The 16,696-nt window shown below is 38.3% G+C and overlaps 1 protein-coding gene across 1 annotated transcript in view; it reads right to left on the bottom strand.

Annotated features, from left to right (window-relative positions):
- DNAH3 (dynein axonemal heavy chain 3) overlaps positions 1-16,696 on the bottom strand; it is a 213,039-nt gene that overhangs the window by 72,631 nt on the left and 123,712 nt on the right. The window contains exon 41 of the mRNA XM_028168507.2: positions 14,099-14,344. Coding sequence (XP_028024308.2) covers positions 14,099-14,344 — 246 coding nt within the window. The remainder of the gene's footprint in view (positions 1-14,098; positions 14,345-16,696) is intronic.

The following is a 16,696-nucleotide window of genomic DNA, read 5'->3' as shown; positions in this document are numbered from 1 at the left end:
AGGTCCAACTGAGTAAAAGTGGATTTACTGCTGTGTGATCTTGGCCAAGGTTACCATTTGCATATCTGTAAAATGGGCCTGATTTTATATAAAGCTTAGAGAATCCCTCTGGAAGGTGAATGAGGTATATGTGTCAGACATTTAGCATAGCTGTGGGCACACAGAGAGGCACTTGAGAACATTTAGCTCTAGGTCTGTTTGGTCCTCATCAGAGTAGTGCTCCTGTTCGCTCTGCACTGTGATTTTAACTCAAACTCTGATGCAAGTGCAGGGGTGGAATGGGGAGAATAGTGGTAGAAATCCAGGAAGACAAATCAGTTCTATCACCTCTGACCACCCCTTGCCCCAGCTGTTTTCCTCGCCTTCACTTGGGAGAACAAGATAAACTACAACAGAGAGGTGAGTGGGTTTTCAAAAGACACACAATGGGGGACTTCCCTGGCAGCCCAGTGGTTAAGACTTCACCTTCAAATGCAGGGGGTATGGGTTTGATCCCTGGTCAGGGAGCTAAGATCCCACATGCCTCATGGCCAAAAAACCAAAACATAAAACAGAAGCAATACTGTAACAAATTCAATACAGACTTTAAAAAAATTGAAAAACAAACAAACAAACAAAACCCAAAAGAATAAAGGGAAATTTAGCACTTCTGGACAAATAAAGATCAATGTTAGATGATGTTAACCCAACTTTGAGGGAATTCCCCAAAGGACTGCTGGCTTTCCTTAGTGTGCATTCCCCAATACAGTTCCTTCAGCACTTATTTGAGAGATCCATGTGCCCCAAGGCTCCTAGATCATGAAAAGCCCAGAAAACAACATCCCATGAGGTCAGAGAAGGCCTCCCTGGAGCTCTCACCATGAGAATTTTAAACCCTGTGGAAAGGCTAGAAAGACATTTTAAGCTTTTTAAGATGGTAATAAGAAAGTAAGATCAAAGCCAGATCAAGAGGCCACATACTACTTGATTCCATGCATTTGAAATGTCCAGAAAAGGCAAATCTATAGAGAGCAGATGAATGGTTGCCTGGGGCTGAGGATGGGAACAGGGATTCATTGAAAATGGGCATGAAGGATCTTACTGGGGTGATCAATGTTCTAAATTTGTTCTAATGTTCCTATATTCTAAAATTGGATTAGACAGTTGCACAACTAGGCAAATTTGCTAAAAACCACTGATTTGCTCACTTAAATGAGTGAATTTTATGATATGTAAATTATACCTCAATGAAGCTGTTATATTAGAAAGAATTCACCCTTGGCAATTAAAACAAATCTTTGGATTCAAATGGGTTCTGTCTAGGAGCTTTGTAATTTCCTATTGTACAATACTTAGGAAGGCACAAGAGAAAGGAGTGGAATAATGTCACTGAAAATAAAGACTAAAAGAAGCTAGGCAGAATCTCCTCTAACTAAATAGTAGATGAGCTGGACTGAGAAATTTTACCTCAAGAGACTGCATGAGAAACAGCAACAGGCCCACTGGGTATACTCCTAGTCCCCCCTCCCCCCACCTCCGGATACAGAGATGCAGAGATGCAGGTGACATCCCACATAGAAAATTAGGCAGCTGTTGCTTTGCCCTGCCAGGTACTACTCTGGGAGAACTGGAAGAACTGTCTCATTTTTTTCTCATCCTTGCCTTGCCAGGCCATCTTTCTACAGCTGATAGGGGTGGCAGGGTCCCAGACCACGATGAGGAAAGAGATAATCGTGGCACTTTAAATTCAGTGAGGTATGGTCTTCCAAAGTAAAGAACCACAGTCGCTCCTCAGTTCAAAAATGTCCTTTTTTAGGGCTTCCCTGGTGGCGCAGTGGTTGAGAATCTGCCTGCCAATGCAGGGGACACGGGTTCGAGCCCTGGTCTGGGAAGATCCCACATGCCGCGGAGCAACTGGGCCCGTGAGCCACAACTACTGAGGCTGCGCGTCTGGAGCCTGTGCTCTGCATCAAGAGAGGCCGCGACAGTGAGAGGCCCGCGCACAGCGATGAAGAGTGGCCCCCGCTCGCCGCAACTAGAGAAAGCCCTCGCACAGAAACGAAGAACCAACACAGCCATAAATAAATAAATTAATTAATAAAAAAAAAAATGTCCTTTTTTAGAATGTTCACAGATGAAACAAATAAAAAGGCTGCTTCCAACAGATGGCATTAGTTGATCACATGTGGTCTTTGGATCTTGGCCATCCCATTGTTCCTGACTCTAGAGTTTACAGCATTTGGGGTTTTTTTAAGGGGGTTTATGAATACCATTTACCCTGATCATGTCCAAAAGTAGTGGAGAGTTTTGAAAACCAGCAAAAAGAGAGATGTATGATTACCATGGAGACAAAAGTAAAGCTTAACTTTCAATGGATATGTTCACATCGGTCACTTGTAAGGTGTCGTTTTGCTCTTACAAACAGCTTTTTCAGAACCAAACCTACTTTTAAGTAGAGTAGTTGTTGCAAAAGAAGGTATATGAAGAAACTAGTCTGCAGTACACGTTGGAAATTATGGGGTCTTTTTAATACTGCATCAGTTGCATAGGACATGGAGGAAGGAGACGAGCCCATTACAGTAGGCAGGAGATGCTGTAGGGAACTTGGAAGCTGTGCACATAATAATTAGCTGCTCAGCTACAGAAGGAAAGGAAAGATGTTGTCACAAAGTGAACCAAGAATGGGGTCAAGGGTACTTCATGTACCAATTTGCTGACACAGAGCATGAAGAGATTGATCTTGAAGCATGGGGAAGCAGACAACAACACATGGAACCTGTGAAAAAATGTTGCAATGTAAAGGAATATAATATGGAGATTAAACTTGAAGAGTATACCTCTGAACCTTGTTTACTGCAGGACGCACAACCAAATTTCAGAAAACCGTTTGATATCCTAAATAGGGTGCAAAAAGACATAATTTTTCCACGAAATAGGAACAGAAAACCATAAGGAGAAAACAGGCTTAGATGAAAAGGCAAAATGAGATTAAAAAAGGGAGATGAATGAGCTAACAGAGATGATGATGAGGAGGAGGACAGCAGTAAAAGTTGCTAATATTTATTTAACACTTTCTGTGTACCACGCTTTATTCTAAATGCTTTTACATGTGTTAACCTGTTTAATTCTTACAAGAACACCATGAATGCATAGTATTATCATTGCCCTCATTTCATAATTGAGGAAACTGAGTGGCGTTAAGGAACTTGCTCAAAGTCACCCAACCAGTAAATACTGGAGCCAGGATTCAAGCTCTGACAATTTGACTTCATGGCCTGTGCTTTTAATCATACACTAAGAAAGGATAGTGAGGAAACAAAAGACACATAGCAGAATTAAAATCACTTAAGGCAGTAAAAGCATAATTGAAGTTGTGGGTGAATCATATTAAAATGAAAAATTGGTATTAAAAAAGGCAAAAACACAAAAATAAGGAAAGAGGAGATGATAGATATGGAAGCCAGAGACTAAAACTTTCCCTTGATGACTGAAAGGACTCATCATGTTCTAGGAAAAATAAACAAAAGAATACCTACATCTAGACATAGTCTGTTAAAAATAAAACTATGATAGAACATTACAAAAAAGAACGTCAACAGGCCAATAAGAACCTGTGACAAGGGCTTCCCTGGTGGCACAGTGGTTAAAATCCACCTGCCAATGCAGGGGACACAGGTTCAAGCCCTGGTCCGGGAAGATCCCACATGCTGTGGAACAACTAAGCCCGTGCACCACAACTACTGAGCCTGCGCTCTAGAGCCTGCAAGCCACAACTACTGAAACCCACATGCCAAAACTACTGGAGCCCACGTGCCACAACTACTGGAGCCCATGCGCCTAGAGTCCGTGCTCCGCAACAAGAGAAGCCATCGCAATGAGAAGCCTGCGCACCTCAATGAAGAGTAGTCCCCGCTCGCCACAACTAGAGAAAGCCCATGCGCAGCAACGAAGACCCAACACAGCCAAAAATAAATAAATAAATTAGTTAATTAAATCTATTAAAAAAAAAGAACCTGTGAAAGACAACTGCTATAGATATATAAAAGTCAATCTCACTCTAATTAAAAAGAGAAGAAATTTAAATTAGATACTATTTTCAAACTTCAAACATGAACAGAACATCAATATACCTGAGGCAAAACTGATGGAACTACAAGGAGAAACAGAAAAATCCACTATTACAGTTGGAGACTTCAATACCCCCCTATCAGTAATTGACAGGTAGCTGGCAGAAAATGATTAAGGATATAGTTAAACTAAGCAGTATCATCATCAGTCAACTGGAACTGATTGACATCTATAGATTACTTCATCTAACAAGAGCAGAATATACTCTTCTCAAGCTCACATGGACCATTCACCAAGATAGACCATATTCTGGGCCATAAAACACATCTTAAAAATTTTTAATGAATAGAAATCACACAGTGTATACTCTCAGACTAGAATGCAGTTAAACTAGAAAGAACTCTGTACTATCTGCTCAATTTTTCTGTAAACCAAAACTGCTCTAAAACTAAAGTCTATTAAACATTTTTTAAAAAGAGAAGAAATGTGGGGATTGGCAAGATGGCAGAATAGAAAGAGTTCACCTCTCACGAGCACACCCAAATCACAACTATCTGCAGAACAACTATCTTTGAAAAAGACTGAAACCTACAAGAAAAGATCTTCTACAACTAAAGACATAAGGAAGGAACCACAATGAGACAGGTAGGAGGGATGGACTGGCAATATAATCAAGTCCCATACCTGTGGGGTGAGGGTGACCCAGAAACTGGAGAATAATTATAGTGCAGAGGTTCTCCCACAGGAGCGAGAGTTCAGAGCCCCAAATCGGGCTCCCCAGCCTGGGACGACCCCCCACCCCCAGAGTATTTGGCTTTGAAGGTCAGTGGGGCTTAATTTTGGGAGTCCCAAAGGACTGGGGGAAATAGAGACTTCACTCTTAAAGGGCACACACACAATATCCCATGCACTGGGGCTCAGGGCAAAAGCAGTAATTTGATAGGAGCCTGGGTCAGACCTACCTGCTGGTCTTGGAGAGTCTTGCAGAGAGGCCAGTGGGTGGGGGGACAGTGCAGCAGTGGCTTACCTTGGGGACGTAGACACTGGCAGCAGCCATATTTGGGAGCTTTGTACCATGTAGACAATGCTGCTGTCAGCAACCATAGTGGGATCCTACCTCTAGCTCATTAGCACAAGACCTGGCCCCACCCAATAGACTATAGGTACCAGTGCTGGGATGCCTCAGGCCACAACTAACTGGGTGGAGACACAGCTCCACCCAACAGCAGACAGGCTTCCTAAAGACTTCCTGAGCTCATGGCCCCTCTAGACATGCCTCTAGACACAGCCCTGCCCACCAGAGGGTCAAGACCCAGCTCTACCCACCAGTGGACAGGCACTGGCCTGGCCCTCCAGGAAACCTGCACTAGCCTCAAGACCAGCCTCACCCATCAGGAGGCAAACACCAGATGCAAGAAAACCACAATCTCACAGACCCTCTCTTCCCACAGCAGGCCAGATCCTACCCTGGGACCAGCTAGGCCCTGGTCCTGCCCAGTGGCAGGCCAACACAAGCTTCGGGACAGCATGGACCTCACAGCTAACTGTCAGGAACTGCCCTGCCCCACCAGGGATCTGACACCAGCTCTGGGATCCCTGGGCTCTACAGCCAGACTCCAAGACCTGGCTCTGCCTGACAGTAGTCCAGAACTAATCCTAGAACCTGGCTTCACCCACCAGTGGGGGATATCAACAGCCCCAGAGTCTTCTGGACCTTGACTCCATGCACCAGTGAGCCAGCACTAGCCCCAGGGACCCTGCAATCAGTGCCTTGTGACCAGGCCCTGCTAACCAGCAGCCAGCAGCATCTGCACAAGGCAGGGCCTGGCAACCTACTGGGCTAGGGACCAACCAAGTGTACCAGACTGCCCACACAGCCCACCATAACTGAAGTACCCAAGCAACACTCTTAGAGGGAATCCCTAGAGCACACAGTTTGGATGACAACAGGGGAGTGCACTGCTGGGACACACAGGATATCTCCTAAGGAAGGCTACTTCTCCAAGTCGAGAAATGTGACTAACCTACCACATACATAAAAATACAAATAGCAACTCAGACAAAATGAGGCAGGAGAGGAACATGTTCCAGATGAAGGAACAAGATAAAACCCCAGAAGAAAACTAAGTGACGTGGAGATAGGCAATCTACCTAAGAAAGAGTTCAGATAATGATTGTAAAGATGATGAAAGAACTTGGGAGAAGAATGGATGCACAGAGCGAGAAGTTAGAAGTTTTTAACAAAGAGTTAGAATATATAAAGAACAACCAAAGAGAGATGAAGAATATAATAAATGAAATGAAAAAATACGTTAGAAGGAATCAAGAGTAGACTAAATGATACAGAGGAACGGATCAGTGAGCTGGAAGACAAAGTAGTGGAAATCACTATTGCTGAACAGAAAAAAGAAAAAAGAATGAAAAGAAATGAGAACAGTTTAAGAGACCTCTGGGACACTATTTAGAACACTAATATTCACATTATAGGGGTCCCAGAAAGAGAAGAGAGAGAGTGAAAGGGGCTGAGAACATACTTGAAAACATAATAGCTGAAAAACTTCCCTAACATGGGAAAGGACACAGTCACCAAGTCCAGGAGGTGCAGAGAGTCCCATACAGGATGAACCCAATGAGGAACACACCAAGACACACTGTAATAAAAATGACAAAAATTAAAGCTAAAGAGAGAATATTAAAAGCAGTGAAGGAAAAGCAACAAATAACATACAAGGGAACTCCCATAAGTCTATCAGCTGATTTTTCAGCAGAAACTCTGCAGGCCAGAAGGGAGTGGCACAATATATTTAAAGTGATGAAAGGTAAAAACCTACAACCAAAAATACTCTACCTGGCAAGGCTCTCATTCAGATTTGATGGAGCGATCAAAAGCTTTACAGACAAGCAAAAGCTAAAAAAGTTCAGCACCACCAAATGAGCTTTATAACAAATGTTAAAGGAACTTCTCTAGGCAAAAAGGAAAGGCCACAACTAGAAACAAGAAAATTACAAAATGAAAAAGGTCACCAGTAAAGGCAAACCTACAGTAAAGGTAGGAAATCATCCACACAAAAAGCTAGTAGGGAGGTTAAAAGTCAAAAGTAGTAAAATCATCTATACCCACAATAAGCAGTTATGAGATACAGAAAACAATTAGATGTAAAAATATGATATCAAAAATAGTAATTCGGAGGGGAGGAGAGTACAAATGCAGGGTTTTAAAAATGCATTTGAAATGAAGAGATCAGCAACCTATACACACACACACCAATACACACACATATACAGACTGCCATATAAAATCCTCATGGTAACCACCACAAACCAAAAATCTAAAATAGACATACACAAAAAAAAGAAAAAGGAATCCGAATATAACACTAAAGATAGTCATCAAATCTTAAGAGAAGAGAAAAAAAGAAGAAAAAGAATAAAATGGCAATATGAACATAAATATCAATAATTACCTTAAATGTAAATGGATTAAATGCTCCAACCAAAAGACATAGAGTGGCTGAATGGATACAAAAACAAGACCTGTATATATGCTGCCTACAAGAGACTCACTTCAGATATAGAGACACACACAGACTGATAGTGAAGGTATGCAAAGAGGTATTCTGTGCAAATGGAAATCAAAAGTAGCAATACTTATATCAGACAAAATAGACTTTAAAATAAAGTCTGTTACAAGAGACAAAGAAGGATACTATATAATTATCAAGGGATCAATCCAAGAAGCAGATATAACAATTGTAAACATATACGCACCCAACATAGGAGCACCTCAATATATGAGGCAAATATTAACAGACATAAAAGGAGAAATTGACAGTAACACAATAATAGTGTGTGTGGGGGCCTTTAACATCCCACTTACATCAATAGATCACCCAGACAGAAAATTAATAAGGAAACACTGGTCTTAAATGACACCTTTGATCACACGGACTTAATTGATATACATAGAGCATTCCATCTGAAAGCAGCAGAATATACATAATTTCAAGTGCACATGGAACATTCTCCAGGACAGATCACATGCTAGGCCACAAAAAAGCCTCAGTAAATTTAAGAAAATTTAAATCATATCAAGTATCTTTTCCGACCACAGAACTATGAGACTAGAAATCAACTATAAGAAAAAAACTGCAAAAATCACAAATACGTGGAGGCTAAACAACCAATGGATTACTGAAGAAATCAAAGAGGAAATAAAAAAGTACCTAGACACAAATGAAAATGAAAACACAATGATCCGAAACCTATGGGATACAGCAAGAGCAGTTCTAAGAGGGAAATTTATAGCAATACAATCTTACTTCAGGAAACAAGAAAAATCTCAAATGAGCAACCTAACCTTACAACTAAAGGAACTAGAAAAAGAAGAATAAATGAACCCAAAGTTAGTAGAAGGAGAGAAATCATAAAGATCAGAGGAGAAATAAATGAAATAGAGACTAAAAAACAATAGAAAAATTCAATGAAATGAAAAGCTGGTTCTTTGAAAAGATAAACAAAATTGATAAACCTGTAGCCAGACTCATCAAGAAAAAAAGGGAGAGGGCCCAAATCAATAAAATCAGAAATGAAAAAGGGGAAATAACCGACACTACAGAAATACAAATGATCATAAGAAACTACTATGAACAGCTATATGCCAATAAAATGAACAACCCAGAAGAAATGGACAAATTCTTGGGAAGGTACAATCTCCCAAGACTGGACCTTGAGGAAATAGAAAACATGAACAGACTAATTGCCAGTAATAAAGTTGAATCAGTAATTTAAAAACTCCCAACAAACAAAAGTCCAGGACCAGAGGGCTTCACAGGTGAATTCTACCAAACATTTAGAGGAGAGTTAACACCTACCTTCTCAAACTATTCCAAAAAATTGCAGAGGCAGGAACACTTCTGAACACATTCTATGAGGCCTGCATCACCCTGATACCAAAACCAAAGTTATCACAAAAAAAGAAAATTACAGGCCAATATCACTGATGAACATAGATGCAAAAATCCTCAACAAAATATTAGCAAACCAAATCGAACAATACATTAAAAGCATCATACACTATGATCAAGTGGGATTTATCCCAGGGATGCAAGGATTTTTTCAATATCCACAAATCAATGTGAAACACCACATTAACAAATTGAAGAATAAAAACCACATGATCATCTCAATAGATGAAAAAAGCTTTTGACAAAATACAACATCCATTTATGATTAATAATCTCCACAAAGTGGGTATAGAGGAAACATACCTCAACATAATAAAGGCCATATATGATAAGTCCACAGCTAACATCATACTCAATGATGAAAAGCTGAAAAAAACTACTACTACTTCATCACCAAAAACTACGACAGTTCATCAATGAATTCGGTAAAGCTGCAGGATACAAAATTAATATACAGAAATTGGTTACACTTCTATACACTGTAAACAAACTATCAGAAAGAGAATTTAAGGAAAGAATTCCATTTACCATCGCATCAGAAAGAATAAAATATCTAGGAATAAATCTAAATAAGGAGGTAAGAGACCTATAATTGGAAAACTATGAAACACTGATGAAAAACTGAAGACAACACAAACAGATGGACTGTGTTCGTGGATTGGAAGAATTAATATTGTTAAAATGACCATACTACCCAAGGTAATCTACAGATTTAATGCAAACCCTATCAAAATATCAAAGGCATTTTTCACAGAACTAGAACAAATAATTGTAAAAGTTGTATGTAAACACAAAAGACCCCCTAATAACCAAAACAATATTTTTTGGATTTGTCTCCTAAGGCAAAGGAAACAAAAGCAAAACTAAACAAATGGGACCTAATGAAACTTAAAAGCTTTTGCATATCAAAGGAAACCATGGACAAAATGATAAAGACAACCTACTGAATGGGAGAAAATATTTGCAAATGATATGACCGATAAGGGGTTATAAACAGGTAATACAACTCAACATCAATAAAACAAACAACCAGATTAAAAAATGGGCAGAGGAACTGAATAGACTTTTTTTAAAAGAGGAAATACAGATGGCCAACAGGCACATGAAAAGATGCTTAACATTGTTAATCATCAGAGAAATGCAAATCCAAACCACAATGAGGTATCGCCTCACACCTGTCAGAATGACCATCATCAAAAAGAACACAAATATCTAATGTCGGCCAGGATGTGGAGAAAAGGGAACCCTTGTACACTGTTGGTGGGTGTCTAATGGTGCAGCCACTGTGTAAAACAGTATGGAGGTTGCTCAAAAAACTAAAAATAGAACTATCATATGACCCAGCAATTCCACTCCTGGTTATATATCTGAAAAAAACAAAATCACTAATTCAAAAAGATACATGTACCCCAATGTTCTTTGCAGCACTATTTACAATAGCCAGGACATGGAAGCAACCTAAATGTCCATCGACAGACGAATGGATAAAAAAGATGTGGTATATACAATGGAATATTACTCAGCCATAAGGAGAACGAAATTGAGTCATTTGTAGTGATGTGGATGGACCTAGAGTCTGTTATACAGAGTGAAGTGAGTCAGAAAGAGAAAAACAAATACTGTATATTAATGCACATATATGGAATCTAGAAAAATGGTACTGATGAACCTAGTGGCAGGGCAGGAATAGAGACGCAGACATAGAGAACAGCCTTGTGGACACAGCGGGGGAAGGGGAGGCTGGGATGAATTGAGAGAGTAGCATTGACATATATACACTGCCATTGTAAAACAGATAGCTAGTGGGAAGCTGCTGTATAGCACAGGGAGATCAGCTCAGTGCTTTGTGACAACCTAGAGGGATGGGATGGAGAGGGTGGGAGGGAGGCGCAAGAGGGAGGGGATATATGTATACACATAGCTGATTCACTCTGTTGTACAGCAGAAACTAACACAACATTGTAAAGCAATTATAATCCAATAAAGATGTTTAAAAAAACGATACACGCACCCAATATTCATAGCAGCATTATTTGCAATAGCCAAGATATGGAAGCAACCTAAGTGTCCATCCACAGATGAATGGATAAAAATGTGCTATACATACACAATGGAATACTACTCAGCCACAAAAAGAATGACATTTTGCCATTTGCAGCAACATGGATGGACTTGGAGGGCATTATGCTAAGTGAAATAAGCCAGACAGAGAAAGACAGTACTATATGATGTCACTTATATGTGGAATCTAAAAAATACAACCTAGTGAATAAAAAAAGAAGCAGACTCACAGATATAGAGAATTAGTGGTTACAAGAGGGGTGAGGGAACGGGGGAGGGGCAACATTGGGGTAGGGGGCTCAGAGGTACAAACTTCTAGGTATAAAATAAGCTACAAGGATATACTGTACAACATGGGGACTACAGCAAATATTTTATAATAACTATATATGGAGTGGAACCTTTAAAAATTGTGAATCACTATATTGTATACGTGTAACATATAATATTATACATCAACTATACTTAAATAAAAAATATAATAAAAAATTTAAAAAGAGAAAAAAGCTAAAATGAGATACCACTTTCACATTCTTAATTGCTCAAGATTAAAAAAAAAAAAAATGGAAATAGTGTTGGTGAGGGCACAAGGGAAATTTAGCAATAAAAAGCTTTAAAATTTTACTGACTGTTGACTCAGTAATTCTATTTCTAGGGAATTATCCTAAGGAAGTTATCATGAATTAAGCAAATGGGTAGCCACCAGAATGTTGTTCATCAAAACACTGTTAATGATAGCAAAAACTAGAACATAAGTACAGAATGATCCCATGTGTGTAAAAATAAATCTGTAGGCACATACGTGAATAGGGAAATGTCTAAAAGGATGGTCATCAACATGTTAATATTTGTTTTCTTTTTTAAAAAATTATAACTTTTTAATTATATGATACATTCATATTTTTTCTTTAAAAAATTAATAATGAACTTTACACCCATCATGATGGCTATTATAAAAAACAAAAGAAAACATAATATGAGGCTGTGGAGAAATTGAAATGCTTGTTCATTGTTGGCAGGAAGGTACAATGGTGCAATCAGTATGGAAAACATTACGGCAGTTCCTCAAAAAATTAAACATAGAATTACCGTATGATCCAAAAATTCCACTTTTGGGCATATACTCAAAAGAACTGAAAGCAAGAAACTCAAACAAATATTTGTACACCCGTGTTCATAGCACCATTATCACAGTAGCCAAAAGGTGGAAGCAACCTAAGTTTCCATGACAAATGAATGGATAAACACAATGTGGTATATCCATATACAGAAATACTATTCAGCCTTAAAAAGGAAGGAAATTCTGACACACATGCCACAGCATGGATGAACTTTGAAGACATTATGTTAAGCGAAATAAACTAGTCAAAAAAGGACAAATAGTATATGATTTTACCTGCATGATTTTACTTATATTCTAGAGTAGTCAAATTTATAGAGACAAAGTTGAATAGTTGTTGCTAGGGGCTAAGGGAAGGAGGAAATGGGGAGTTACTGTTTAATAAGTATGGAGTTTCCATTTGAAAAGATGAAAAATTTTGGGGATGGATGGTGGTGATAGTTGCACAACAATGTGAATGTATTTAACACCACTGAACTGTACACCTGAAAATAGTTAAAATGGTAAAGTTTATGATATGTATATTTTACCACAATAAAAGATAAAAAAAGAAAATCTTCTGAATTAAAAAAACAGAGGAAAAAAAAAAGAATGGATGTACTACCATCTAACAAGGGGATTTGTACAGGGCCTCCATGCAGTTGATCTGACAGATAACCATGTATCACTTATTTGAAGTGTGCCAGGTGTGCTGGGGAAAGTGTGTGTTTAGGGGGACAACGGCAACTACTTGCTCATTCATTTTTTTTATTATTATGTAAAGTTTCAAACATAAAGAAACACTGAAAACCCTGTACAGTGAACATCTGTATACCCATCTCCTAGATTTTACCATTAGTTTTTCACTTGTTTTATCACATACCTGTTCATCCCTCTATCCATCCATTAAGGCATCTTATTTTTTGACACATTTCAAAGAAAATATATACACTTCCTCATAAATACTTTGGCATGTATATCACTAACTGTTCAATATTTATGTTTTTTCATTTGTTAAAAAATTTGCATACAATGAAATGCACAAGTCTTGTTTTCATTCACTGAGTTTTGAGAATTGCATGTATTTGTATAACCCAAATCTCTCTCAACATATACAACATTACCATCACCCCAGGGAGTTCCCTCATGGGTCCATCATATACTTTTTTATAATTAAGAAAATGTAAAACTATTTGGAATGTATATATAGTATGATCCCATTTTTGCTATAGAAATACAGAAAAAAACTGGAAGAAAAAATATAAAAAGTGATTATTTCTGGATAGTGGGATTACCATTGATATTTATTTTCTTCTATTCCTTTCTCTGTATTTTCTAAATGTGATGTAATGTATTACTTGGGTGGTAAGAAAAAAAGCAGTAAAAGCTACTTAAAAGAAAACAAACATCTTTCAATCTTTTTATGAATGATGTCACACATAGAAGAATATTAATACATCATTAATCATTCTGAAGATAATGTATGTAGCAAAATTATAAATATTTTAATATAATATTAGATTACAATGAAAAAATTAAAGGAAATGTTAATACCATAATCACCATGATATGGCGTGTATACACATAGAACAGGACTGGAAGGGTGTAAGAAAAAAAAGTGGCTATATTTCTCATGCTGTTCCCTGGGGCCTGTTAGAGTGATGAGATTATGAGTAATTAAAAAAAAGTTATATCGACTTTTTCTAAATTAAAAATTAGTAGTTAAAATAACCCATAAGACCCTGACTTCAGGGTCACCCATCTCTACATACACGGGCCAGCTCTGAAGAAGTGAACCCTCTCAGGCAAGCTACAAAATCTTTCCTGGCTTTTGTAAAGGCCTCACGTGGGCCACACATTTTGGTTGGGTTTGGAACATATGTTCCAAACCACTATAGTAAGACAAAACAAACAGGTACTAAGTTACCTCTTTCTGGAAAGATGTTGTTTTTGGTGAGTTTGACGCTTTTGGGTCTTGGGTTGTTATCATCCATACCCATGATGAGGTTGCGGAAAAACAGATCAAATTTCTTTCTGCTGTCTGCGTTGATGGTGCCGGCCACGGTCCACACCAAGGCAAAAAGGAATAGACCTTGCAGCCAGAGGAAGATCTGTTGGCTTGTCAGGCTTTCAAATAATTCACTTTCCTTCTCTTCTATTTCCCTGATTTCATCTAAAAGCAAGAAAAGGAATCTCAGGAAAAGCTGCAGAGTGCAAGAGATATGAATTGGGCAGTTTTGTCTGTGAGGGGCCTGGGAAGAGGATCAATACTGGTTGAGTGGCATCACCTGCCAGATCCTTTATCCACATACATTAAAAAAAAATTTTTTTTTTATTGTGGTAAGATATGCATAACATAAAAATTACCATCTTGGGGCTTCCCTGGTGGCGCAGTGGTTGAGAATCTGCCTGCCAATTCAGGGGACACGGTTTCAAGCCCTGGTCTGGGAAGATCCCACGTGCCGCAGAGCAACTGGGCCCGTGAGCCACAATTACTGAGCCTGTGCGTCTGGAGCCTGTGCTCCGCAACAAGAAAGGCCACGATAGTGAGAGGCCCGCGCACCGCGATGAAGAGTGGCCCCCACTTGCCACAAATGGAGAGAGCCCTCACACAGAAACAAAGACCCAACACAGCCATAAATAAATAAATAAATAAATAAAATTAAAACAAAACAAAACAAAACTTTAAAAAAAATTACCATCTTAACCATTTTAAAGTTCAGTGGTATTAAATACATTCATGTTGTGCAACCATCACCACTATTCATATCCAGAGCTATTTTCATCTTAAAAAGCTGAAACTCTGTATCCATGAAACATTAATTCATTACCCTCTCTCCAACGGCCTGGCAAACAGCATTCTACTTTCTATCTTTATAAATTTGACTAACCTAGATATGTCTTCGAGGTGAAATCATATAGTCTTTTTCTGACTGGCTTATTTCTCTTAGCATAATGTACTCAAGGTTCATCCATGTTGCAGCATGTATCAGAATTTCTTTCTTTTTTTAATTTTGGCCGCACCATGCGGCTTGTGGGATCTCTGTTCCTCAACCAGGGATTGAACCCAGGCCACGGCAGTGAAAGCGCCAAATACTAACCACTAGACCACTAGGGAACTCCCCAGAATTTCCTTCCTTTTTTAAGGCTGAATAATATTTCACCAAATGTATATACTAGATTTATTTATCCATTCATTAGTTGATGGACACTTGGGTTGCTTCCACCTTTGGCTACTGTGAATAATGCTGCTATGAACATGCATGTACAAATATCTGTTTATGTCCCTTCTTTCAATTCCTTTGTATATATACCAGAAGTAGAAGTGCTAAGTCATCTGGTAATTCTATTTTTAATTCTGAGGATCTGACAAACTATTTTCCATAGCAACTGTACCATTTTACATTTCCATCAACAGTGCACAAGGGTTCCAATTTCTCTACATCCTCATCAACACTTGTTCTTTTGGTTGTTGATGCTGTTGATCTTGTTGTTTGGATAGTATCCATCCTAATAGGTATGAGGTGGTATCTCATTGTGGTTTTGATTTACATTTTCCTAATAATTAGAGATGTTGAGCATCTTTTCATGTGGTTATTAAACCATTTGTGTATCTTCTTTGGAGAAATGTCTATTTAAGTCCTTTGCCTATTATTTATCATATTATTTGTTTTTGTGTTGTTAAATTTTAGGAGTTCTCTATATATTCTGGGTGTTCATCCTTTACATATATATGATTTGTAAATATTTTCTCCCACTTGTGGGTTGCCTTCTTATTCTGTTGCTAGAGTCTTTTGATGTACAAAAGTTTTCAATTTTCATGCAATGTATTTGTCTTTTTTTCCTTTTGTTGCCTGTGACTTTGGTGTCATATCCAAGAAATCATTGCCAAATAGCTTTCCACCTTATGTCTTCTAGAAAGTTTATAGGTTTAGTTCTTATGTTTAGGTCTTTCATCTGTTTTGAGTTAATCTTTTTAGATGGTATTAAGGGTCCAACTTCATTCTTTTGTAGTGGATATCCAGGTTTCCTGACACCATTTGTTGAAAAGACTGTCCTTGCCCCATTGAAATGTCTTGGCATCCTTGTGGAAAATCATTTGACAATACATGTAAGGGTTTATATCTAGACTTTCTGTTCCACTCCATTGGTTCATACATCTGTCTTTATGAGTACTGCACTGTTTTGATTATTTTAGCTTTGCATTAACTTTTGAAATCAGAAAGTGTTCTTTGTTCTCCAACTTTCTGTTTCTTTTTCAAGATTGTTTTGGCTATTCAGGGTCTTTGAAATTCCATATGAATTTTAGGATGGATTTTTATATTTCTGCAAAAAATGTAATTGGGATTATAATAGAAATTGCACTGAATCTGCAGATTATTTTGGGTACTATTGACATCTTAACAATACTTAGTCTTCCAATACATGAACTTGGAATGCCTTTCTATTAAAGTGTTCTATAATTTCTTTCAGCAATGTTTTGTAGTTTTCATTGTAGAAGTCTATCACCTTCTTGGTTAAGTTA

Source organism: Balaenoptera acutorostrata, chromosome 15, assembly GCF_949987535.1.
Source record: "Balaenoptera acutorostrata chromosome 15, mBalAcu1.1, whole genome shotgun sequence".
In the NCBI taxonomy this organism is placed as follows: Eukaryota; Metazoa; Chordata; class Mammalia; order Artiodactyla; family Balaenopteridae; genus Balaenoptera; species Balaenoptera acutorostrata.
The sequence above is the reverse complement of the archived record's forward strand: the minus strand, read 5'-3'. Positions and strand labels throughout refer to the sequence as shown.